Source organism: Lutra lutra, chromosome 6 (genome assembly GCF_902655055.1).
Source record: "Lutra lutra chromosome 6, mLutLut1.2, whole genome shotgun sequence".
NCBI classification, from domain to species: Eukaryota; Metazoa; Chordata; class Mammalia; order Carnivora; family Mustelidae; genus Lutra; species Lutra lutra.
The window spans coordinates 99,177,432-99,205,237 of NC_062283.1; the positions used below are offsets into that span (position 1 = coordinate 99,177,432).

Here is a 27,806-nt window from a genome sequence, read left to right on the forward strand (position 1 = left end):
TGCTTGAGATTCTCTCTCTCCCTCGCCCTCTGTCCCCACCCCCCTGCTCTCTAAATAAATAAAGAAAGAAATAAAATCTTAAAAAATAAAACAAGAGTTAGAGTATGTACAGAACAGTGCTGTGATCATAGCACATGTCTCTTTCGTGTGCTAGAACTTGAATTTTTAACACAAAGGCTCATTAGTGAAAGTCATGGAAACACATTTTAATAGACATTTAATGGAACATTTCAAAATGTAAAAATCCTCTTGGCTTTCTGAAATCAGATCTTTTGTGCTGTCTACCCCTAGGCCATTTTTGTGGAGCGTGCCCTAATTGAGCTCAGGATTTTTCATCAATAATTCCAGCCCTGGAGAGAGGCCAGAATTTCTTCTTCGAATGTGGGCACCAAACTTGATTTAGGGAGGATCCACCAGCACAGAGATGCAGAGCTAGAGGGCAACACATGTCTGTGCATGGGAAGGTGGAATATTGTAAAAAATGCCAGTTTTCTCAAATGAGTTTATAATTTAAAGATAAGTTCAACTTAAAGAGATTTTCCAACTCCTCTGGAAAAATAAACGCGTGAGATGGCCCATGATTTTTTTTTAAAGAAACGAAAAGAGGTTTGCCCTATAGGATTCTAAAATAGGAGAAAGCTCTTGATTTTAATATAATGATGTAAAAACATAAGCTCAGAGAGGCAAGTCAATGGAAGAGAACTAGGTGCTAGCATAGAGTGATGTTCTGTGTGCTAAAGATCATTATGAAGGAGGAGTAAATAGAGGTGTGAAATAGTTGGCTAAATGTTTAGGGAAAAAAAGAATCTCATGTAATACCACAGGCCTTAATAAATTCCCAGATGGTCTAAAGAGTTCTTTTTTTTTTTTTTTAGTGAAAACAAAAGAAATAGAAGAATATATAGGTGACCATTTTTGCAGTGATGGTTTTGCTAAGAATTTACTGAGCATAAGAACAATAAAACATGTACACATACAGTAGCCCCCCACCATTGTCTTTATCCATAGGGATACATTCTAAAACCCCCCTCCCTATGGATGCCTGAAATCACGGACAGTACCGAACCCTCTGTGTAATATGTTTTTTTTTTCTTATACATATGTACCTATGACAAAGGTTAATTTATCAATTAAGCACAGAAAGAGCTTAACAACAGGAACTAATAATAAAATAGAACCAATATATCAGTATGCTATAACAAAAGTTACATGAATGTGGTCTCTCATAATATCTTACTGTACTTCACTTACCCTTCTTCTGGTTATGATATGAGCTGATAAGAAGCCTATGTGATGACATGGGGTGAGGGAATGGTGTAGGCATTTTGAGACAGCATTAAGCTGCTGTTGACCTTCTGACTCTATGTCAGGAGGATCATCTGCTTCTGGACCTTGGTTAACCCGAGTAACTGAAACCACAAAAAGTGAAACCACAGAAAAGAAGGGACTACAGTACACATACAAAAAGAATATAGCATATGTATTCTTAGCTAAAACTTCAAAGTAAGCATGTTTGAAACATACGTAAGTGAGCAAAAATAATTGTGACAATGTAAGATGTATGGTTGATATTTTATCGTTAATATGGAAAGAATTTTTATAAATCCATAGGAAAAACACCAACAGAAAAAAATGGAGAAAAAGAAATACAAATAGCCAATAAAAAAGTATATTAAAAAATAAGCCAACGCTCACTAGTCATCTAGAAAATGCACATGACAATGAGAATTTATTTTCTATCAGCTGTTAAATGGATGAACACTAAACAATGTGAGAGTTCCTGGTGATGGGGAGGGTGCAGAAAAATGGTGTTTCAGGAGATTCCCCATTAGGGAGGCAAACTGGTATAGCCTGGGGTAAAGAGTAATGCATATGGTGCATATAATGATCATATGTATGAGGAGCCAGTAGACTGTAGAAATGTCCTGGATCTTGACTGTGGCAGTGGTTTTGTGTGTATAGAAGCTGTCAAAATTCACTACATTTTATGCTTTGAACAGATGTGTTTATTCAATCTAAGTCATTCTCCCATTTCTTGATAGGGAAAAATATTCACAGCCTTTGACCCAGTCACTCTCATTCTAGAAAAATAAAAGCAGACAGGAGCATACAAGCTATTATAAGGACGTTCTTCACAGTATCGTTTACAACTGCAAATCAGAAATGGCCTTCAAAAAGTAGGAGAATCATTAAATACATTTGGGTGCAATCAATTGAAGGCTGTGACATGCTAAACTATAAAAATCATGCCTTTGAGGACATTTAATGTGATAGACGATTGCTCAAAATATGATGGGACATGAAGTGGAGGAGGAAAGCATAACAAATAGTATTAAAACAGGATTCTAATTTTATTAGAAAAACTCTGTAGGCACAGGAATAAAATTAAATAGAAATATCTCAAAGTGTTCGTGGTCATTAGCCGTATCTCTGGTTGGTGGGATTCCTAGTGATTCTTTAAAATTTCTTCCCCAGCTTTTATATAATAAGCATTTTAAGTTTGGGGAAAGGATTAGGAATTTTAGGAAAATAATTGAGTGGTCAGATACACGGGGCATGTGCAAGAGGGAGTGGGAGCAAGAAGGCCCTCTAGAGTCCTGGGGATCGCAGCAGGGCCCAGAGCTTCTATCCTAGTCCCTGAACTTTGCTGTGCAGAACAGCCTTGACTGATGGGGGCAAATGAACAACTTCGTTCGCTAGGGGGCAGCATAGATTCAGGCAACTGGAATCCTGGGCCTCGCTTTCAGTCACTTCACCAGCCTCTCTCCCTAAAGACTTCCAACGCCTTATCGGCAACCCTCCTTTGGATTTTATCAGACTGTCCTCCAAATTCTAACCAGTGGTCCTTTAAAAAAAAAAAAATCCCTCAGTTACATGCACTCATGCACACGTGCACACACAGACACACCCATGTGCGCACATGCGCACACACTCACACACGCAGCCCTTTCTGGGTATGTATGAGAGCTGTGAAACTGTGTGAAGTTTTCTAGTCCTGAAATATAAAAATGCCATGACTTGCATTTGACTCTTTAACTGTCCTGAAATTTTTGTCTTGCCCTATGAACCGTGGTGTAAACCCCGTATCCGCAGAAATTGGCTTCCTAGGCCCGAGCCCTTGACCCCTGCAGGCAACCCACAGCTATTTAAGCGGGTTGCCCTGCGTGAAGGGGGCTCTCCGATCTTTTCTATTGCAGCATGGCTGTCGTGGATCGGAAAACACATCAACTTGACTCGGGAGTAGCTGACATGCCTTCTTCCCCCAAGTCACGATAGGAGTAAGATAAAATGCTTGTATCTCAGTGTAGCCCAACCAGATGCGAGCTCTGCAGCTGTTTTCATGTTGGGCACTGAGATTTACTATGCATTCCTTCTTTGTTTTTAGTCAAGTGGTACAGATGGCACCTAATGAACCCTTCCTGTCGTCGTATCTTGTCCTTGATTTATTTAGTTTGGTAGGTGTGGACGTTCCTCGTTCTGCTTGGACTCCCCGCCCCCCGACCCCGCATTCCATAGCATGATGCTCAGGGAATGATCAAATCACATTTGCCTGTTAATTTTCCCTTTTGACTGATGAGGTTCCTTTCTGAGAGGTAGACACCAGCATTATTCAGGAGTGCAGTTTGGACTTTGCTGGTGTTTTTCAATACAATCTAATAATTTTAAAACTCCTTCAAAAGTAAGTTGCAAAAACAAAAGCTATGGTCTTTTCTTTGGAAATGTGTTCACCATAGCTGTCACACCCCTGGTTGATATAAATTGATCCTGATTCTTTTTTAATGAAAAGAATGATTAATTGTGCAAAAATGTTGAGTGTCCGGAGATGTGGGAGAATGGAACGTGACAGTGAATTGATATGCCTTTTCTCCCATTCGACTGATTATTGTGACTATTTGACTGTCTCTTCCTAATTCTTTTTTTTTTTTTAAGATTTTATTTATTTGACAGAAATCACAAGTAGGCAGAGAGGCAGGTGGGTGGGGGGCAGTGGTGGGAAGCAGGCTCCCTGCTAAACAGAGAGCCCAATACGGAGCTCAATCCCAGGACCCTGGGATCATGACCTGAGCTGAAGGCAGAGGCTTAACCCACTGAGCCACCCAGGCGCCCCTCTTCCTAATTCTTTTGCACCTTGTTTCAAGTGTTTGTGAAAGTCCACATGCCGAGACTAGTTAAGAGCCCCAGTGGTGGCTGGGCCAGAAGGCTCAAGCGACCAAAAGCCTGGGTACAGCAGATGACTAAAGTGCGGAAACAGATCGGGGAGGCGGCCCAGGGACAGGTATTGATGCTGTGGGGAGTGTGAGAGTGAAGGCCACAGTTCGATTCAGACCAGGAGTCTCCATGGTGGAACATGGATCCCACCTTGAGCTATCGGTCTTCAGCAGCTGTATTCCCAGGGAAATACCCATGTTCAAGAATAGAGAACTCCAAAACCACCTTGAGCCACACGGTTCTCAGCCCCGAGGGGGATTCAGCCGGCGGGAAAAGATCTAGAAAGTCAGGCAGCCCCTCTGTACCCCTCGGGGGACTTCGTCAAATGATTAGTATTCTGGGGAAAAAATGGGGAAGCCAACAGAAAAGAGGGAAAGATCAGAGAATGGGTCTGATTTTCCTGACACCAGTTCCTGGGTACTGCTTGGTCTTTTGACACAATCTGAAATTGACCCTTTGTGTATTTCATCATTTAGTTAAAGAACATGTCATGCCAGAAAAAAGTGAGTGTGTGTCGGTTTGGGCCAAATTACATAACCCTGGGAACAGGGCAGAGGATTTGAAGGCACGACTCCTGATCCCGCAGTCATTCTTGGTCATTTCTATACCTGCCATTTCATTGTATGTCCCTAAACCACCCATCTATGACCATAGTGATGTGTTGGGGAGAGTTTCTTGCAAAACTTTACTTTTCTTCTTTTTTTTTTAAAGTGTCATGAGTTACTTCCTGAAAGTTTATATTTGCCCAGCCCAGGTAAAAATGCAACAGAAGAAGAAAGGATAGACAGGAAATAGTCCTACCCAAAGGGGAACTTTGGGGAGAGAAAAATACATGAAACATCCTAAATGTATTTTTGACATTTAAAGCATTATGTAATCAATTCTAGATTGTGTGCTATTAGTAAGCAAGATCACTTTGAGAAATTTGTAAAGTTAGTGATATATAGGAGGGGAAAGTCTATCTATAAATGTGCATGAATCCTGCACAAGGTATGAATCTTTCACCAAATGATGGACTTTCGAAGGATCATAGCTTCTTGAAGTCTTGATGTCTGTAATTGCAGGAAGTATAATTTATCCACTAAATTTCAATTAAATTTAAACCTACATTCTTTTGTTTTATTTTTTATTTTTTTTAAGATTTTATTTATTTATTTGACAGACAGAGATCACAAGTAGGCAGAGAGGCAGGCAGAGAGAGAGGAGGAAGCAGGCTCCCCGCTGAGCAAAGAGCCTGATGTGGGGCTTGATCCCAGGACCCTGGGATCACGACCTGAGCCGCTTAACGACTGAGCCACCCAGGCGCCCCCATTATTTTGTTTTAATTAAGAAGATCAGCATTTTTCCATTTGAGTGGCAGAATACCGATGTCCCAAGAAAAGAGATTTTGAGAAAAAAAAAATAATAGTAATAACCACAATAAGAGAAACTGTTGGAATAGTTAACATTTAGTGGGAATTTATTGTGTCCTAGATACTTTTCAAGCCCTTTAGATGTATCATTTCCTTTAATCCTAGTAACAGCTTTATGAGGTAGATACTGTTATGATGCCCATTTCACAAATAAGGAAACTGACACATGAGAACGGATTCCTAATGTTCCTAGACCACTGAGCTGGTCGTTGGCAGAGCCAGCACTCAAAGTCAGGCCTCTGTTTTGAATATCTCTTGCTCTTAAGCAAGCATGTTTCTGCATGTAAGGAGCAAAAATCAAAAACATAGAAAGATCTGGATAGGGTAGTTAATAAAGCCTACGGTTCTAGCAAATTTGATTTTGCTAAATTCTTAAGAACCCAATGTTTCTGGAAATCTTAGAAATTCTGTTGAGATGATGTTCATTGATATTCTAGATACATTACTTTGTTTCCTTTTTTTCTGGGAGAAAGACTTGAGTGGTTGAAATTACTAAAATCGACTGCTTTAATAAAGTGCTTGCAGAAACTCAGTCTGGTTAACAGTAAAGCCATTTGTTTCAGCCATGTCAACAACTTTGGCTTTCATAAGGATTTAATGAATCGGGGAATGGAATTTAAGAAAACAAACAATCCAAGGCAAACCGCTTATTTTTCTAAAACAGCAAAACAAAAATGGGACTCCTTTCCAGTCTAGTTGCTGCAAATGTTTGTTGGAGTCTTAACAATTCTTAAAGTATGTGACTTATCATATAGTACGAAAAGGTGATCAATGAGCACTTCTTTAAAAACCTTTTTAGGATCCCATTACTCTTATTTTAATTGTTTAGATAGAAAAATTCTTCTGTGGTGTATTTGCTGTTAAAATTAAAGTGAGTTGACCTTCAGTAACATTTATTTTTAAAGGTTTTTTTTTTTTTTTTTTTTGACACAGAGAGATCACAAGTAGGCAGAGAGGCAGGCAGAGAGAGGGAGGGAAGCAGTCTCTCTGCTGAGAAGAGAGCCTGATGTGGGGCTTGATCCCAAGACCCTAAGACCATGACCTGGGCCGAAGGCAGAGGTTTAACCCATTGAGCCACCCAGGTTCCCCAGTAACTTTTATTTTTAAAGTTGCCTGTTAAAATATATAATCTACCAGAAATAAATATGATCACCAGGTAATGAAATCAATTTAATATTAATACTGCCTGTTAGTCTGTTCAAAAGAATTACTGGCTTTCAGATGTTCTCACAATGCCCTTTTTTATTTATGAATATCACGGAGCTATGATTGAATGTTGTGAACATCAGTAAGCTTGAGAATATTCTATACTAATGTTCAAGGCCATGTTTTTTTCCCTCTTAAAATTCTAACATTCTGACTATTTTCTCTGCTGACCTTTGTGCCTATCAACCCAAGCTCCTGGGGGGTTTCCATGAAAATTATGGAAATGACACATTCATTATCTGCTGATCTAAGGTAGAAGCTTGGAAGTCAGCTGATTTCAGCATTTGACAGTATATGTCAACGTACTAATGGCATGTCGGAAAAAATAGCCATCCATATGTCTATCGAAGAGATCCACTAATGGATGATGTTATATGGAACTGGAGACTAATTTCTTCATAAACATTCTAAGTGCATAGAAAGAACTGTGTGCTCAGTTGCAACCACTAACAAAGAATTGGATCTGAACACCTCAGGGGGGCGCCTGGGTGGCTCAGTGGGTTAAAGCCTCTGCTTTTGGCTCAGGTCATGATCCCAGGGTCCTGGGATTGAGCCCCGAATCGGGCTCTCTGCTCAGTGGGGAGCCTGCTTCTTCCTCTCTCTCTGCCTGCCTCTCTGCCTACTTGTGATCTCTGTCTGTCAAATAAATAAATAAACACCTCAGGAAATTCACAGAGGGCATGATGTCTAAAAGTCTTCGGGAGTCCCTGGTGTACTATCGCTTCAAGGCTGCTGTGAATGAAAAAGTGCAAGAACTGGAACTTATGTCTAGTGTCAGTTTTGTACAGTCAGTCATGGTGTCCAGAAACACAAGCACAGGGACTATCAGCCTGAGCCTGGCGATGATCACTGCCATGGGCCTGAGGGAGGGAACCCAGCTTGCCCGTGTGATCCATCACCCGTGCCCAGGGCTCTAGCAAAATTTGAGAGCAGGAGTGATTCCCTGTCCCATTCTCACCCCATCCCTGTTATGCCAGCAGCTGCCCACCCTCCACTGCCTCAGACTTTGTGGGATAAAAATAGAAGGAGAGAAAGACAAGTTCTTATGCTCCAGAAGCCTTTGCAATGTTCAGAAAAAGAGGGTGGGATTAAATCCTCCCAAAAAAGAGCCAAAGAGCTTTCACTAGGCTCCAATTCTTCATTTTATTGTCACTAGTAAAACCCAAGAAGTGACGACTGAGTTAAATGGCGATAAATTAGAATTTGAGCTTTTCTGGTAGAAATGGTGTAAAAGTTTTCAAAGGGGACACGTTATTTCTACTAGCATGTTCCACAACCTTTGATATTCAACCGCATCACCTCCTTGAGCTCAGAGCTCGAGGAGGTCGGATAAACACTAGCAGGATCTTTACCATATCTTGCAATTCCTGGTACCATGTACATCTTACACGCTGCGGTCAGAGGGGACACCAGTGCTTAATGGGAAAGCTAACAACTGCATTCAGGCCTTCTTTTTTAAAACCTTCTGGTTTTGGTGGCATTTAGTAGATTCATTTTGTAGTCTAAGGAAGGAAGTTGGCCAGTAAAATAAGAGAAAGGTGAAGTGGATCCGGGGAGAAAGCCAAGACTTGAAATAACATTATTTCATATTAGTATTATTTCATGTACATTATCCAATGGGTCAGAAATTGTCATTGGTTTGTTTTTGTTTTTTGTTTTTTGGGTTTTTTTTTTCATTTTTCAAAGAGAATTGGCGGGGAAGGAGGAATGTTTTAAAACTGAACTGGGCCTCCTAATTCCTCTGTCTGAGAACCCACAGCCCACACAGAAATTCAAGAGATGTGTTTAGTGAGGGAACTCAGTCCCTCAGCCTGAGCTATAAGAATTGCCAACCGTCCAGCCAGGAGGTTACCTCAGCATAGACCGAGTAAATAAATCATCTGGTAAAAGCCATTAGAGAGTAAATGTTAATGGAAAGTCATAAATCAAGCAGCCTGTCTATGTATGGTTTTGCTAGAATGTAGGAATAACTCGAAAGTTTTCAAACATTTCCTTCACTGTGGATGATTTGAAGAAGAGGACGATGACATAATGAGACAGTTTCTATTATTATATAAAAATGAGATGAAAACACGGTATGGATCTAATGCCAATTCACTTATTCAATTTTACACAGTGAGGTGGTGGTTCTTAGAACATCATGAAACCTCATTTCGTGGCCCTATAAAACTAGAATGTAATGGCTTACAGCTTTCCATGTGTTGATTTTTCTCCTTCAAACATCTTTGATTTTCCATCCTTTGAACAAGTTTTTAAAGAATGTCTTGAATGTCATTCAAATGGTCCTGTTCTCCTGCCCCCTCCCCCACCCGTCTTTAAAGCCATTTCTGCAGGGAACTGATCCTGACAGGACCTCATGATACGTACGAGCGAGTTTTTTAAAAAACATGAGCACCTCTTTCAGAAGAGGGGCTTGTGCGCAGCTACACCATGTCAGGTTCCTGTGGCATCAGAAATTTCCTGGCTATTGACCTTTCCCTTCCATCACAGATTCTGCCATTTCTCTCAGCTGTGGGCCATGGAAGTTCAACTCAAGACATTTACCCTGACAATCTCCATTTAGAGGTGCTGTTGATCTAACACTTAGCCTGTGTTGGTGTTCCTCCCTTTTTTTCTTTCATAGATCAGAAGGAAGAGCTTCATTTTTTTTCTTGTCAGAAAGAGCTTACATTTCTCTTCGTCCTTAATAAAAACACCCCCCCCACACACACCATCTCTTGCTAAGAGCAACTGCTACCCAAAGGCAATCCATCGTTTAAATATCTTCTCTTAGAAACTTGTAGCTTCTATTGCCTGCCGTCTCTCACGGGCAAGTTCTAGTGACAAACGCAAGTTTGTACCACAACCACATCTTTCAAAAACATATTATGAAAAAAAATTATGTTGTTCTTGCCAGATTACATTTGGAAATTTTAATTATGTCTGGAACCTTTTTACAGTATTTCAATGTCATATGGAACATTTGCCACTGTCCTTTAAAGCAATAGCATTTCCCCTTCAGATGACTTTGGCATCTACTGGTATGAGCCCATCAATTTCAAACTTTCCTTAATTGAACAAACGGACCTCCCATACAAATGAACTTCTTGCTGGTTCTTGGGGTTTTGCTTCAAGCAAAAGCCACTGGGATGAGTTTACAGATACACACCCTGTCTTATAGATCCTGCAGTTGAAACTCTGATATCCAACAGGGAGAGAAGGAAGAGACAGGCCTGTCCATTTACATCTTCCCAAGATCTGGCCCTAGCGTTGTGCTATAGATTGCCCAGATAAAGTAAACTTAATTTCAAAAGAACATTGCAAACTTTCCCAGTGGAATTGACAGCATCCTTGGAACTTCATTTCACACTTTCCTGACTTGGGAATGGTTATTTTGAGTAGCACCTCTTAGTAACCTGATTTCTTAATGCCTGGGCAAGAGGTTAAATATCTCACTTATCTACATGTTTGGCTTCCATGAACAGCTACTTCATTCAGAACCCTTCAAGGGTTTATCAGAATCTCACCGTGTTTAACATTCCAGAGAAAATACCCAGGTTGCTGGTGATGGGGACTCACCTTGCCTTGACTCATCAGAACTGATCACTGTAATAAATACAATGTCAAAACAACAACAAGGAAATAGACTATAGTCCCTTAAACATAATGTATCTAGAATGAACAATACAAAGGAAAAAAAAAACTAGGTTCTGTGTTAGACCCATATAAGTTCCCAGTTCATAGAGTCCCAACAATGAGCAATAATTTAATCACTATCATTATAGACATCGCACGGTATAATTTACCAAGAATTTCTTGCACATTAAATGTTTTACAAGCAACTATATTCCCATATTAAGTGCTTTAGTACTTTCTATTCTCACAGAATAGTTACAGGCTCTTCAAAAAGCCTGGTGGGTTTCACGACTTAGTAAGTTAGGTTACAATTAGATTAATGTCAGGTAATGTCGAAGAGAATGTCCTAAAGTTTGAGAAAATTGCATTATGTGAATTTCAGGATCTCTGACAAAAGAAAGTAAATTGTGTCAAACCTGTCAGAACTGAAAGCCTTATCAAGCTCTGAGAAGAAAGTTCATCACCCTCTAGCTAAAGCTGCCATTTGTGTGAGGGAGATAAGCAAAAAGGCCCATGATCATTTACGAGCAAGGTTGTTTATCTCGTATTATTTAGAGTCATAGAAACATTTTTCTGAAAAAACAACAGAATTATCCAACAGTCGCAAACCAGTTATATGACCTGGAAGTCACTGCAAGATATGACTTGGAAGAGTTAATGTTATAGGCAAATGCTTATGGTCAGTTAAGTGTTAAAAGAATATAAAATTCAATAAACAGCATAGCAAAGATCTATCTTACACTTCACATACCTAAATAAGAAAAAGACTAAAAGGAAATACATTACTATAGTAATAAAGGTGGCTTGATTTAAAGCCATTTTATCTTTTTCATCTTCTTCCAAAAAATTTACGCTCTATTATTTGCATATGTGTGTATGTACATATAGGTAAGTATATGTGTCCATATGGTATGTATATATTTATGTACACCACAACCAGAGAAAAAATGAATTTTTAAGTTGTAAGTTACCTAAGAATTAAGTTTAAAGCTAAAACTTATAATGTCCCCAGGACCTTTAGGATAACCGGATACATTACCGGATAGGTAGCTTGAATGTAATGTCAGCAGTTGGCTTCAACATCATCAGGACTAGATTTAGACAGTACGGTGTGATTCCAAGAGACAGCCTCTTTCCTGGCAAAGGGTATGTGTGTGTGTGTGTGTGTGTGTGTGTGTGTTTAAGACAAGTAGCCTAGACCTAACACCATACAGACAGACTGTAAGGAATAGAAAGAAGAATCTTGCATAAAAGGTAAAAGCAGAGCTTAGGGGGTTGTCAGATGCCAAAGAAACTTGGACAGAACCCCTGGGCTAGTGTTTTTCTTGATGTTCTTCATTCAAATAAGTCCATTTGATCAGGAGGTCCTCATCACTCCCCATAAAATGATTCCAAATAAAGTAACAAAAGTGTGAATAGTAACAAAAGTGCATCTCTCCGTAATTTCAAATAAAAAATGCATTCGCAATGAAGAATTGCATTTTGTTAATAATCCCGTAGTAAGTCTTCCAATAAGGTGAGGGGGGTTTTGTTTTGTTTTGTTTTGTTTTTTAACATATAATGTATTGTTTGTTTCAGGGGTACAGGTCTGTGAATCATCAGTCTTACATAATTCACAGCCCTCACCATAGCACATAACTTCCCCAATGTCCACCACCCAGCCACCCCATCCCTCCTACCCCCCTCCCCTCCAGCAACCCTCAGTTTATTTCCTGAGATCAAGAGCCTCTTATGGTTTGTCTCCCTCCCCGGTCCCATCTTATTTCATTTTTCCCTCCCTTCCCCCCACGACCCCCTGCCCTGCCTCTCAAATTTCCAATAAGGTGTTTTTAAGTAGATATTTTCAAATATCTTGGTTCAAGGGTTGCTGTGAAAACAAGCCCTCCGCTATAGCCATTCTCATGTCCAAGGCAGAATTTGAATGGCCATATGCTCTGTTGGGGAAAGCAGGCCTGTAATACGAGGGTTGTATGCACTTTCAAAGAAACAGATCAGCTTTTTGACCATTTGGGTCATGATACCAACGTTGGGGAGGAAAAAAATGGGAGTAAATGGTCCTCTGCCCAGTGAACGGGGGCAGCAAGGAGAGTGGGGAGCCAAAGCCAGCAGACCCCGGTAGGCGCTGAGGCAGCCCCCAGGCGGGACTACTCAACAGCACATGCATGTCTATGTCTGAACAGGAAAGGGACGCCTTCTGCGATGTCTCTGTAAAAACATGGCTCCTTGCAGGACTGCTGCCGTTTTCCTTCCCAAAGTGGGAGCCAGGCGCCCCGGCTTCTGTGGGCCCTCCTGTCCCACCCCACACGGGCCAGTTCCTCTTTCTTCATGGCTCCCTTTGTGGTGCTCCTGCTTCCAAAATTCAAAGCAAATTGGAAGCATTAAAAAGGCTCTGTTCTTTTCCATCAAAGGGGCCTAGCACTTTCAGGCATTTTTTTAAAAAGTCATTCGTGTAACTTTCCCTTGGCTCCATAGAGAAAAGGTTCTCTTGAAATTCAAAGTGAGCTCAATTTATTTTCCAATTAATTATATTTCCAGATCTGAAAAGAAGATCGTAAAAAAGAACAAGAAAAAGGAAAAGAAAAAAAAAAAAAAAGCACTGTTTACTTCACCAACCTCAAGCACAGAGAGTCAACCATGAAGTGCTTTTTGTCCTCTTCTCCCCTAATTGCCATACCTCCAAGAAGCCAGCCTTTAACAGGCCATCGATCATCCGCAGGGCACATCAAAGGCCGGCTGGTCCAGCCCAGCGCAGGGCTTCTCGCTGCGGTGACACACATTCATTTCCGGGGGACGGGCCGGGAGGGGCCGCTTGTGTTTGAACGGTGGGGCCTCCCTGCAGAATTCAGGAAGTGGGTTTACTCTATCTGTGGCAAACATCAAGTTCACACGGTTTCCAGAGCAGCCAGCTCAATGGGAGGCTCTGCGGGAGTGGCCCTGGGTGGACACCCACCGTGTTGTCCCCATGCTCCCCAGCCCCCTGGCTCGCTGCACCTGACCGCGGCCTTCCTCATACCTGTCACCTGAGAACGCACGCCTCAGCCCCCGTGTGCAGGGCATTTCTGAATGTCCTCTAAACCTGAGATTAGGAAACCACCTGTGTTTTAGACAGAGGACTGCTTCCAATAGAAGGGCCTCTGAGGTGATTACCCTTCTGTTACCGCTAAGCTGAAGAGCTGATGCCTATCTTTTGATGATGCTTGTTTTTTTTTGTTTTTTGCTTTTTGGGATTTTTTTGTTGTTGTTTTGTTTTGTTTTTTCCCAGTGGTGAAATTTGGCTCCACTTCTGGTTGTTGCTTAACTCGTGTGCATTTCTTGCACGAAACCTCTGCTGGACCAGGCTCAAACAGGGCCAGACTGATGGGGAAAGGGCCCTTTGGTCGGCATAGAGTGAGCCTTCCCTTGGATCAAGGGAAGGAATGCCCACACCAGCTCAGTATCAGAACAGACTGTAAGCCTGTGGTGAGTTTTGGGTATTTTGCATATGGTTAACCATCCTGGAGGTCATGAAGTAAGGCCTCTGTCCTCCAGTGCAGCAGCTGGGTTTACACAGTATTTCCAGATAGTTTATTTTGGCCCAGAGCCAGGGCTACATCGTTTTTCCATTATGCCTGTTTGACAGATGAAGAGAGGTGGGAAGAGAGACTTCAGGGGGCAGGTCTGTGATTTCCTTTTTATTTACATTAGAGGGACTTTTGAGAGTTCTGAAGATTATGAACCAGTCCAAACATAATGTCAAGGCAGCAGAGGTAGAGAGAGCCGCTGCCTTTGCAAAAATGCCCAGATCTCAGGCAGGCAGGCAAAATCCGTCTGTGGCCTCAGCTTGAGGCCCTACTCGGGGCACTGTGCCTGTCACTGCTCAGTCTTGCATACAGATGGGCTACTGGGAAATTATATTTATCATCACATCCAAAAGTTAAACTCCTAGTATTTGTTTAGGAGTGCCTTGGGAGGGGAGGCAAGTTGGGAAGCTGGGCCTCAATGCCTTCACTGGCATATGGTTCTGTGTGGATGGATGCGATTGGTGCTGAGTGTGGGTGTGTGTCCAGGGGCGCCATAGAATTTTTCTTTGCAGTCTATTCCCTGAGACACCAGCTTTCCGGAGAAGCACCCCGCCCCACCAGCCGTGGCCTGCCCTACGTTCTTCCACCAGGGAGCATTCAAGAGTGGTCACAGAGCCCCCGTTCAGATCATATCCACAGCAAAGCCATTGGAACGTGGGTCGAGTGCATGGGCTCTGAATATCTTACTTCTAAGTGAAACATTTTCTTTCACAAATGGAGAATCAGAACCAAAAAAGGACCCAAAATGATGGTAATCAGAGGAATCAAACGGCATCATTATAGTAAAATTAGGTCACATGGACGTCTTGTTGCTCCAATAGTGTTTGGGTTTCTTTACTTAGTGACTGTAGTAAATAATACATGTGACATATATTCATGAGCTACAAGGTTGTGACTGTATTATATGTTCCTACATAGGTGTTTATGTTTGTGGCAGATGTCCCTTAGCACAGTATTCCTGAAGCTTCCATAAGTATATGTAAGCCATCTGTCACCATAATAGAGCATTCTCCAATAAAGTGGCTAAGAAAAGCAAATACCACTACCTCGCCAGAGCACCCTGTGATCCCAAACCCCTGTATCAGCCCATCCTAAAGAAATCTGATTTCTAGACATGGAAAGTTTGCTCATGAAGGACACTCAACTATGGAAAGAATTTAGCAAAAACAACACAGGTACAGTCAAAACCAAAATTTGCCCTTTGGGTTAATCCAGTCTTACAGATGGATTTAACATACAGCTTTCAAGTCAACAAACCTTTATTGACGGTTGTTATGTGCCAGGCGTGGAGCTGGGTGCTAGAGAGCTAAAAAATGAAAAAGACACAGTCTCTTTCAGTCTGCAAACATTTCTGCTGGCTTGCAAGTTTCTCACCAGATCCCCCCAGACTTACCAAAGCTTAGACTTAGAACACTCAAGCCCTTCTTTTCAACCCATCCCCTTAATGCCAGAATACACACAGGGCAAGGAGAAGTGGGTGGTTATAGATTTCCACTCAATTTGGAAATTAACAGCCAGTGATGGAGCAAAAAGGCACTGGGCTGGGAATCAGAAAGCCTGCTTTCTAGTCTCAGGACAGTCACTTAATGGTCAGACAAACTAGCAACTCTTGTGACCTCTCAAGCCCTCGGGATCTGTAGGTAAAATGGGTTGCTCTGAGGGCTGTGTGAGTCAATGAAAGGCCATGGGAAAACACGCAAATCCACGGAGCTCTATGCAAAGAAGGGCACGCTATTCGAATAAGCTGTGGGGAGACATTGAGATAGGGGTAGGTTTGTGCTGTTTATATCACTATCTGTAAAGCTTTAATAATGCGGAAAGCTCACTCAACTCAGCCGTCTTCCTACTGACCTCAGTATCGTCTTGGATTTTTTTCTCTACTGGCATTGGATAACTAACTATAACTTTATGTTATCAGGGGTTAGCAGTATAAAAAGACCCCCATTCAGGGCCATAGTGACTCTGTAGGGGTCTCTATGACTCCTCAGGGAAAGTAGAGTCTGGGAGCCAAGCAAAGTCTGTCCCCACCTAGTCCTGACTCTGGGGTGACTTCAGAGATGTCTATGAGGAAAAACAATCTTTATTCTGCTCTTGAAATAAAAAGGTCAGAGATTGGTTTTGGTTGGTTGATTGGTTTGGTTGGTTGGTTGGTTTTCCAACCAACCAATGCCCACTTTGAGGAAATCTTCTGCAGTTAAGAAAATAATTAAGGGGAGTCTTTGGCCACACCCTTAAAGTAAATAAGAAAAATGGAAACAAAAATCAAAAACATCCTAAAACCACGGCTTCTCTTCGCCAAAACATATTGATTAATTAAAGTATAGGAGCAGAGAAACACGACTTGGCCAATGCTATCATTCCAAAAAGGCAACTGGACTGCAAAACTAAACACAAAATTATAGACCCCAGCGGGAGATGAAAAATCCCAGATGTGAGGGTAGGCTGCTTCCTAGTAAGGACCCAGCATTCATGGGTCTCTTGGGCATTTTCTATTAAGAATATTCAGATATTGCCTTTGTTCCCACTTGGCTATGTCTGCACCTCACAGGCACAGCCAAGCCTTCTTCAGGTCTGACAAAACCCCCTTCCTTCTGTTGGCTTCCTTCACTCCCTCAGCGAGCATGGATACAGGGCGCTGTGTGTCCCTAGGTCTGAGCTGTGGAAGTACAAAGACAGATGGGGGCCACCCCTCTCCTGAGCAGTCTCAGCATAACAAGCTCCATCAGGAGAACAGCCAGATGAAATGGTAGGGATGTTAGGGCAAAAAGTCCAGGGAACCTTTTTTAAAAGTTTCATAGTTCCTCAGAGGCCTCCTAAGAATTTTCCCTCTTTTGGCTGAAACACACACACACAAACCTATCCCTTACCCTCAGACTTGAGCAGATCTTCATGATCAAATAGTCAAATAGTAGTTATGAGAGGCCCAGCTCCCCCCAGAGTATTGAGGAGACAAGCACATGAGGTCTCTCCGCAAGGTATTTCTGACCAAGGAAAGGAAATGCTGACACCATTGAACCAACCAGAATGAAATGCCCCATTCACTCCCAACGTGAGCGGGCTCCTGAGGAGGGATTCTCCCCTAAGACCCTGAGCCCCATTCAGCCATAAACAATGTGAGGAGTCAAGAGTCTGGATACAGTCATCAAACTGTTCAGATCCAACTGCTGGCTTTTCCAATTACCAGCTGTGTGAACTTAAGTTACTAAATTCCAATGTCACATCTATAAAATGGTGATAATAGGAGAGCCTCCCTCGTTGGGGTTTTTGTAAGGACCAAGCACATGTTAGAATTCTCACATTCTTCACGCTGAGAAAGCTCTCTCAAAAATGCCTATTGGTGACGATGCTCATGATGATAAAGTCCCATTCACTGCTCATAACTCCCATGTCTGGTGCAATAAGGTTATTCTATAAATATTTGCAGGAAAAAAAAAAAGGAAGGATGGCCATATTGGACACAGGAATGAGGCCTCCTTGAAGCCTTCATTTTGACCTAGAGCACTTGCTTCCTAGGTTTATGAGAGTCAGAATTTCAAAACCTTTAAAGCAGAAGCATAAAGCCCAAACTTTTATAGCAGCCAAGGAGGTAACTGTCAAGAAGGAACTGGCATTTGGGGTGTGGAACAAAATGAAGAACACTGTTCTCTCTCTCGGGGAAGGAGGTGGGCAGCCATACTTAGCTCTAGAAGAATATTGCCTCACTTTGAGGGAAGCCAGAGAGCCAGACTTCCATGTGAAATAGACCAAGTCTTACAACAACTAAGTCAATTTCTTAAAAAATTACCTCACAGGCCAAATAACACAGCCTACCCGTCAGATCTTGGGCTGCCTTTTTGCTATGCCTGCTTTAATGAAAGGAGCCCTGAATTTGTCTCCTTCCTCTGAAATGTCCACCAGTGGGGACCAGATACATGGGTCCCGTGAAGTCATCTCTCAGTTCCTGCTAGTGTTCAAAGAATGCTCATGGGTAGGTCTTCGCTTCTTAATGGTTACGGTCGCCAGTGTATGCCCACCTAATGAGGGCTACTTGACTTCCCAAAGGATGCTAATAATAAGTATAGATTTTTAAAGCATGATTGTTTTGTGGCCGAAAGAAGAATAGTCTCCAAAAAAAAAAATCCTAACAACTTCCTCTAGAACTGCTATGATGGCAATCTGGAGAGAGGCTGATTCCACAGTTCACGTAGCTTTGTTTTGTTTGGAGGGAAAGTCTGGCATTTTGCAAAAATGTGGGACACTTAGCAATGGAATGACTTTTCCATAGCACTGATTACTGTACAGCAAGGCACATAACCATATGTCTTTGAAATGTGATTTTAAAAATTCTCGACTATAACAGGGCAAACTTCCCTGTAGTCTTTCCATGGGAAGGTGATAATTTTCTACGGGCTCATGAAAGCTTCACTGGTTATGGCTTAGTATTAGTGGAAACCTCAACATGAATGGAGGTCCAGGCTCAGATTCCAGCTCTGTCGATGATTTATTAGCAGTGTGACCCTGGGCAAGTCATTTAAGCATCCAGACCTTTTATCTCTCCCATCTGCAAAATTGGGGGGTCAGAATACCTCAGAGGGTTATTGAAAATATTAAATACAATAACATGCCTATGGGCATCCTCCAAACCTCTAATAGGTGTCCGTGTCATTATTGTTTGAGTCTGACCTTTGCTCCTCCTCTCACAAAACAAAGCTCTAATTCTGACTATGACACCATCCTCTGGAAGTATTGCTAACCTTCCTTTGAAATTTGACAGCTCTGTGGAAAACAAAAGGGAGGGGAGCTGTAATCATTTCATATAAACTTTTGGTTTTGTGTCTACAGTGGTATGAAAACTAAGGGTAGAAGGTTGGCTGACACCACCAGAGAGTAAGAAAGGGGGAGGAGAGGGAGACTAAGCCAGCGTCCAGGAGCACTGACATTTAAAGGACAGGCAAGGAAAGAGGTCAGGCCATGGGGTGGGGGGGGTGGGGGGGTGATTTGAAAGGGAGCAATCAGAAGGAGACTAGGACGCCGTAGTGCTCATTCAATATAGCCATTCCTGTAAGAATACTGGGACTGTCACCATCGCTTGCCACATCAGCTAATTAATGATGTAGATACACCTTGGTTCTTTCCCCTTGTGCTTGAACGATACACTGTTACTTCTTACAGTTAATCTGCTCTGCCCATCCACCAAATGGCCCATTGTCATCTCTAGAGGAAAGCATGCAGGGCAGAGAGTTTGGCTGTGATGAACGAGGAGTAGCTTTATAGCAACTAACCCAATTACCTAATCCTAATCGAAGAAGGAAATGTGTAACTCCTTTAAGCTATCATGTTTTTAAATCTTCCAACATTTTACTGGTTTGATGTTAATAACCCTTTATAGCAAGTCAACATTTTACATCCCAATTTATCTTGAAGACTCGTCTAAGAAGTTACCTGGTTCTAGGATAGAAATTCAGAGGACACTTTTCTTGGGTGGTTTTGTGGTCAGTGATTACACCTGATGGGTATTATTTTTAGGAAAATTGTGTTTCAACCCTGCAATAGAACAGATCCCACATGACTTATTTACAAAGATGTAGGCTCCACAATGCTAACTCCCTTGGATCTGCCCCCAGGACAGGGTAGGAGGGCCTCCTATTTAAGTTCCAGGCACTGTTAGCCCCTCTCTTTTCATAAAATATAAATACAAGGCCTTCTGTCTTTGCTGTTGCAATGTATATGACTATAGACTGGACCAGCAGGTAAAATAGCTAACTCCACTATTTATCATTTATACCCGGGGTAGTACTTACTAGAATGAACAAGATATATGAAAGATTATAGAAGGAAATGTAGTCTTGATTTCTTGATTTCTTTAAGAAATGATTTCCTGAAGTCAGGGGTCCTTAACAGATCCATAAATGCCTATGATACTCATATGTGAGCTTCCCCGTCTTCCTGTGCATGAGCTTTCATCAGGTTTTCAGGAGGGTTAAAAACCTCTACTTTGGAGTATATTCCCAGATCAAGCTTGAGTTGAGCACCTGGGATAAGCCATTTTTCTCCATCACCCAGAAAACTCATAGCGGAACATACGCAAAGGGTGTTATTAAAACAATGCTGACTTTGTCACAGTTTTTTCTTATGAAAATTCACACAAGATATTTCTCTATGTTTTATAACTAGGAGTAGACGGCAATAGTTTATTTTGGATGAAGAGCAGTTCACAATGTTAAATTCTCTGTTGGTTGTTAGAAAGTTTAGGGCCAAACTCTCAACCCACCTCCTGCCCAAGTGCTTAGGACTTCACAATGTGCATTTGATGATACTTTTTTTAAAAGATTTTATTTATTTATGAGAGAGCATGTGCGTGTGACCACAACATAGAGAGCATGAAGCAGGAGGAGGGGCAGAGGAAGCAGGAGAAGCAGACTCCCTGCTGAGCAGGGAGCTCCGCTCTGGGGCTTGATCCCAGGACCCTGGGATCATGACCAGAGCCGAAGGCAGATGCTTCCCTGACTAAGCCACCCAGGCACCCAGATTTTATGTTACTTGATGTTGGAGTTTGAGGGACTAATAAATAACACCCATGTCCTCCAGCCTGGGTTCTTAACTAATAGAGAAATAGACACTGGAGACAGGTAGAGATCCAAACATTCGCTTTATTCCCAGCTCAAGCTAGGTGTGAGAAAGCAGCCATGTGTGAGAAGTGGGCTGGTCATATTCATCCTGACTTAGACAAACTTGCCCACCAAGTCGCAGGCATGGTTAGAAGCCCTCACCTTCTCTGTGGGAAGGTGTGAGGTGTTGTCGGACAGACACACTCTTTCCAGAGGGGATAGTCCCTCAACCCCTTCTCCAAAATGCAGACATACCCCTCTGGTCCTGGTACCTGGCCCACCTCCCTGAAAGAGGGGCTGAGGCAAGGAGCAGGAGCAGTACTCTAAGGAGATCCTTCCAGATAGGGAGGTGGAAGCCATTACCCACAATCCCGAACTTCCTTCTGACCTTCATTCTCCCTTTGCCCAGTGTCCTTAGCTATTTAGCTCTTTGCAGCAGATATATTTTTGTAAAGTTCTTTACATTCTCTTTGGACCCGTTGGCCCAGATACGTTAACTAAAAAATGTATTTGAAAATCACAGGAATCCTAATATTTTTTATGGTATGAAATAAGAAAAGGCCACAAAATTTAGAGTGCTTCAAGAAGAAGGAATTGTAGGAGTCTGGAAATAAGTGAATTATGTTTCTTGCGCCTTTCAATGTTGAACTTCAAATTCTTGTGCTTGCCTGTCTTTGATACCAGTTTTTTAAACTCTGTGTTTTAAAAACCCAAAGGGATATGCATATTAACATGACTCACCTCAGATTAGCTATAGTTAATATCCACAAAGAAGATAGATAGATGTTATGTCAGAAACCCATTTTAGAAGACACTATGCCAAATTCTTTAACCAAGATTCTAGAACTGATATATCAAACGCGTACTGTACCTTGCAAGACACTCAATTGGAAAAGCAATACCCTTATTTCAATGAGGCCATTATTCTTCTGCGAATTTTATTAGAATTGCTCTTGGAGGCTTCAGAAAGTATCTCGAACAGTCAAATTTGGTGACAGAAAGTTTTAGTTAAAAATAAGTTGATAAAATAAAATATCATGGCAAGTATTCATAATCTTGGGTTTGGCAATGGTTTCTTTACTCTAATACCAAAAATATAGCTAACAAAAGAAAAAATAAATTAGTCTTCATTAAAATCAAAAACTTTTGTTCATCCAAGTTAACTATCAAGAGACTGAAAAGACAACCTACAATTGTCCCCTCGGGAGGGTACAACCTCCCGAGGAAATATTGCAAATCATATACCCGCTATCTATGCAAACAGCCTATCCAGAACATACAAAGAACTATAACTCCACAATGAAAATATAAACAATCTAATGCCAGAATAGGGACAGGAGTTAAATACAACATTCTTCAAAGAAGATGTACAAATGACCAACAAGCACATGAAAAGATGCTCTGTGTCATTAGTTGTTAGTGGAATGAAAATCAAAACCACAGTGAGATATCAAGTCACACTTACTGAGATGGCTGTAATTTTTTAAATTAAAATGACAATTATAGAAGAAGATTTGGGGAAATTGGAGTCTTCGTACATTGCCAGCAGGCATGTAAAGTGATTCAACTGCCGAGGAAAACCGTTTGTTGGTCTTTAAGAGTTTAACAGAGAATTACCACGAGCCTGCAATTCCACTCTCAGGTATATGCCCAAAAGAACGGCAGTCAGGGACACAAACAAGTACTTGTATACAAATGTTCACAGCAGCACTCTTCACAATAGCCAAAAAGTAGAAACAACCCAAGTGTCCATCAATGGATTGATGGATAAACAGTGGCATATCCATACAATGGATGAATACCGTTCATTCATAAAAAAGAATGAAATACTGATAAATATACAGTGTGGATGAATCTTGAAAAGTTGAAAAACCTATGCTACCTGAAAAAGCCAGACACAGAAGGGCATATTGTATGGTTCCATTTATATGGGGTACCTAAAAAAGGCAAATACATAGAGAGTAGATTAGAGGTTACTTGGGAAGGATTATAGGGAGTTTAATGTGTGCAGACTTTCTGTTTGGAGCAATGAAACAATCTTGGAACCAGTGGTGATGATTGCACAACATTATGAATGCAATTAATACCACTGAAATGTACATTTTAGTAGGGTTAACGTTTTATTATGTATATGTATATATATAACATTTTTGTTAGGCATTACATGTAAATATGTAGAACATTGTATATAGTCATTAATATAAAACTTAGCAGATTTTAGTTTTAACTGACCACAACTTTAAAAGCATTCAAAATTTATAACCGTTAACATTGTATTTTAAGGACTCTACCAGTTCTTCCTCTATTTTTCTTGACAAATGCCCTGTTGAAATAATGAAATGCAAATAGATTTTATATCAAGTTATGCTCTCAATAATGTATGTAAATACTGTAAAAGAAAAAGAAAAGAAAACAAGATGATTAGAAAGTGGTGAGAGCTTTTTGCCATGCTTCCTCCTGAAAGTAAAGCCCTTGATGTGTATAGCAGGAAGTCAAAAGGGAAACCGGGTAGATTTTGCTGTTTAGAATTGAATAGTGGTCAAATTACATAGTTCACATCCCGTGCAAAGAGACGTTCAGATCATTTATGTTTCGTCAACTAACGTTGATATTAACACCTAGGATATGGGGAAATCTTTCTAAATAGTGTGGGGAACCCATTTTTCCCTTCTATTCTTTGCACTCAGAATTTCATTCTCTAGAGCTGCCAGAATTAGGCACGTAATGCACGGCTTCATCCTTCTTCCTTTTGAGCAAAAGCATTAGAGACAACTGCTCATGTGCAACCCCGCTTCTTTTCCAGAGCATAGGAAGCTTGGAAATATGACTGTGACCGTGAAGAAGACTGTCCCCTCCCCCGAGGCCGTGCAGATTCTCTACCAGCGAATGAGATACGAGTATGAGTTCTACCACTATGTCAAAGAGCAGTTCCACCTGCTGAAGCGCAAGTTTGGACTGAAGTCCCACGTCAGCAGCCCCCCTCTGAGGCCCCAGTTCTTTATTCCAACTCCACCAGAAACCGAGGAGCCAATCGATGATGAGGACCAAGATGACGAGAAGTGGCTAGAAGATATTTACAAGAGGTGATGCCAGCAGTGTGTTGCCTCCACTGGCCATGTCTCCCTTTTCCAGAAAGTTCTTTTGTCAGGGGGGAAATCCTTAAGGGACTAAATGGATGCTCGGCTGCATTAAAAAGAGCAAAACATTCCCACATGTTGGGGTCATGGGGAGATGCCCGGTTTTGCGGGTCTTACTTGTCTAGCGGCGTTGTGTCTTCCTGGCCCTTGGGTCCTTTCCCAGGTACACTAGATGGCACCATCACGGGGCATCCCATCATAACATAGCTATTCCCTCTAGCATAATGAGAGGAGGGGGAGAAATAGAGCCCATAGCCCAGTAACTTATCATTTGTAAAATGACTTGTAAAAATATTACCTCAGTGGTAGGAAACATCCAGATGTACCTATTTCGGTAGAAATACAAAACCACTTCAGAGACCAGCGAATCCACTCTAGAAGGATCTAAGAGGAGAAAAGATAAGACTGGTAAGGACCTCAAAAGGGAGGATGCCCCTGGATGAGTAGTTTCCACCCCCATGGGTAGAATTCCGCCTCTGGTCCATCTCAGGGGACACTTTCACCAAGAGCAGTGTACTTATCTCTGAAAGAACGAGTCAGCTGGGGCCACATTCAACCCATCCAGAGCCTTGAATACCTTTCAAGGTCAAGGAACACGGCAAGCTCCATTGAGACACTCCCTTTCCAAGCACCATTCTGACAGATTTCCAAGTAGCATAGCAGGGAAAAGAATTTGTTTGCCGTGTAAGGCAGAGTGTAGGCGAGACAGACCAACACTGGAGGTCACAGGACATCAGGAAAATGGTCTGGTTGTGTTCTTTGCACCCACTATGAAACATGTCTCTCCCCAGCATTGCTTTCACTGGAAACCCAGAAACCGTTAAGCTCTGGCATTTGACGGCTGTGGACAGAAGTTCCAAGCCTGACCACAGACGCTGCGTAATCTACCAGGCACACCCCTGGCCCAATTGGGTCCCACAGTCACTGGCATCTTTCACCTTTGGTCCCTTGAGAGGTACCTGGTTTGGGTAAAAAAGGGGTCCTGAGTTCTACACAGGCTGTTGTAAAACTGCAGTCCCATTTCTTACGGAAGCAGCTCTTTCTTGAGAACCTTAGTAAGACCGAAAGAAGAGAAGAAGCAAGAGCTTCTGGTAAGCAATGGCCTGGCCAGCTCTCTGAGAGGTGTCTCCCCGCCAAGTGGTCTTCCACGTAGCTGTTGGGCAGTTCCTTTGCTCCAAATTTCCCTTCTCCCCATTTCTCTCCCATCATCTGCCACCTCTTCGTGATCCCGTGGGTCTTCAGATTCGGAAATGTTTTCATCTTCAACGGCTGCCTCCTCCCCCGCCCTGGATATACATACATTCCTGGCTGGATAACTGACAGCCAAGCGAGAAGCAGGGGTGCAGGTGGCGATGGGAGGCAGGATACTTGGGTCAGATTTTGTCTCCTTCGTGTTTTTTCCCCTAGAGCCAGCCCTCTCGGAGCCCTAGCAAAGTGTGAGTCAGGAACACTTAACAGTAAGTAAGACTGACTTTACACAAGCTACACATTTTCTACTTTGGAGAAACTAGCAAGTCTCTCTAGAGTTTTTTCTTCATTCACTAAAATTGGGCGGTTGCCAAGATAGAAAGCAAGTCCTTTGGAACCTGTCGAGTGAGCAGTAAAGCTACTTAATCGTGAGATGCACAGTGAAGGCTGGGACCACAGAGGCACCAAATCCAGCACTTGGCCACTTGTGGGCTCCTTTCTGCCTCAGAGAACTGGGGCAGAGTCATGCTTGAGAAAAATGTTCTCAGAAGAGGAAATCTCCTTTGTCCTGTGGAGAGAGACAAGGGCCCTACCATTAGGCCTACCTTAAAAAGCAACGCAGAGAACAGCTGTCCTGTTAAAAACAAAAACAGGAATGACTGCCTGGTACAGGGTGAGGCATTTCTATGAAATTGCATCTAGAGAATGATAATTACTGGTTTACAAACAGTGCAAGTTGACTCCCTGAACATAAAATCGAATCGGCTTCGTGGTCTGTGTCTTTGTCAGAACATCAGGACCACTGGCCATCTTAACAAGGCGTCATTCTCTTGGGAGTTCCCACGAGCCCTTCCACCTGAGTGAGGCATTTATGGCCAGCAGCGCTCCTGATAACATCCTAGCAAAAGAAGCTGACGGATTCACTTGTAGGGCCTTACTGTTATTTTGTCCCAACAAATAGCCTCTAAGTCCTAAAAGTCAAGGCACTCATCACTTTATTGGCACACATGACATTTCTTTGGCTCTGAGCCCAACGCAGTCTGTACTTCATGAAATATATTGTACATTTTACATAGTTTAATTTAAAAAAAATACATTTTAAGCTGGTTGATCTTTGACTGCCTTATTTATTATAACCTTTCAGCACATTCCAAGGTTTTAGTTACTCAGGAAGGAGTTAATTAAATTGATTTTTATTTTGGTCTGATGGATGTTTTTTAAAAGGAAAATTATTATGAACCTTCAGCCTACTTTCCTGGAGTGCCGTAAAAGTGCTTGTAAATCTCTCTCTCTCTCTCTTTTTTTTTTTTTAAGAAGAAGAAAGAAAAAAATGGTGTTTGACATGGATGGAAATTCAAAAATATATATGGAACTGAAACATTAGCTTAGCTAAAATAAAAGCAATCTGTGTTTGAGATGAAGTGTTCCTTAACTTATTCATTATCCGTATAAATAAATGAATATAAATAAGTTGAAAATTTTTTTCCCATTCTGTTGATAGTTGGAAATAAAGTGCCTCCCATTCCTCACAGCACCCTCTGCCTTCTTCACTGGCCAAACTTTTTTCATCAAGGTGTGACTTTTTTAGAAAGATGTATTTTTTTTTTTAAGACCATAAACTCTATTCTTATAATTGGATGACACCAAAAAAACTGGCTGAAAAAATGAACTAGACATGAGGCCTTCATTCATCTGCGTGTGTGTATACAACCCAGAGCAGCTGACTTTACCCCCACGTGCCCTGGTCGGTTTCCTGTCAGGTGGGTCAGCAGAAGCCTCAAGCCCCCGATGGCGGGGGTCTCTGCCGCACACAGCCAAAGAAGGATAAGCCACAGCACACCTCTTAGCACACACCCTGATCTCTTTCTCCGACAGGTAGAGCCTCAAAACCTGGGTGATTCTCACCTCCCAAGCAAGCAGTTTTGATCCAGAAACACTCTCCCTGTGAAATGTCATAGCTGCATCAAAAGGGACTTGCGGGGTCACCTGGGCAGCTCAATCGGTTGAGTGTCTGCCTTAGGCTCAGGTCATGATCCTGGGGGTCCTGGGATCAAGTCCTGCATGGGGCTTCTTGCTCAGGAGGGAGTCTGCTTTTCCCTCTCCCTCTGCCCCTGCTCGTGTGCTCTCTCTCTGTGTCTCTCTCTTGCTCATTCACTCTCTCTCTCAAGTAAATAAAATGTTTTGAAAAGCGGGGAGGGACTTGGAGAGAGTCAGGGAGTCCCCAAGCTTTCTAGCCAACTACATGTGGCTACATCACGTGCCAACTACATGTGGCTATTCTGTAAAAGGAAAGAATCAGGATCTTGGTACTAGATGAAAGAAAAACCTATTTCGGTAATAAGGTGCTTTAAGTAAGAGTCTGAATCTCAACAGGTGACAAGTGGTTACATTTATCATTTACTTTGTTCTGTAACTTGGTCACATGATATTTGGCTCCAAGTGATCTTTATTTTTCTTTTTAAAGAAACAACTTTTGCCTTTTCTTTTTTTAAGATTTTACTTATTTATTTGACAGAGAGAGACAAAGAGAGGGAACACAAGCAGGGGGAGTGGGAGAGGGAGAAGCAGGCTTCCCGCTGAGCAGGGAGCCCGAGGTGGGGCTTAATCCCAAGACCCTGTGATCATAACCTGAGCTGAAGGCGGTTGTTTAATGACTGAACCACCCAGGTGCCATCCCCCCCACCCCCCCACCCCCAGTGATCTTTAAAGACAAAAGTACTAAACAAACCCAGCTCATACCCCGCCCCCCACTGAGTTGTTGTTTGGACTGAAGTTCTTCATAAATGTGCTGTCACCTACAAATTCAGCCAGTGAACTATTTGACTTGAAGTTTGTGGCAAAATTTCTCAGAAGGCAGAGCGACAATCCTTAAGTGTTCAGAACAATTGTTCT

The 27,806-nt window shown here is 42.0% G+C and overlaps 1 protein-coding gene across 1 annotated transcript in view; it reads left to right on the forward strand.

The window, feature by feature from the left end:
* UST (uronyl 2-sulfotransferase) overlaps positions 1-26,225 on the forward strand; it is a 299,665-nt gene extending 273,440 nt beyond the window's left edge. Inside the window, exon 8 of the mRNA XM_047733878.1 lies at positions 23,393-26,225. Coding sequence (XP_047589834.1) covers positions 23,393-23,676 — 284 coding nt within the window. The 3' untranslated portion in view covers positions 23,677-26,225. The remainder of the gene's footprint in view (positions 1-23,392) is intronic.
* Positions 26,226-27,806: the final 1,581 nt, after the last annotated feature.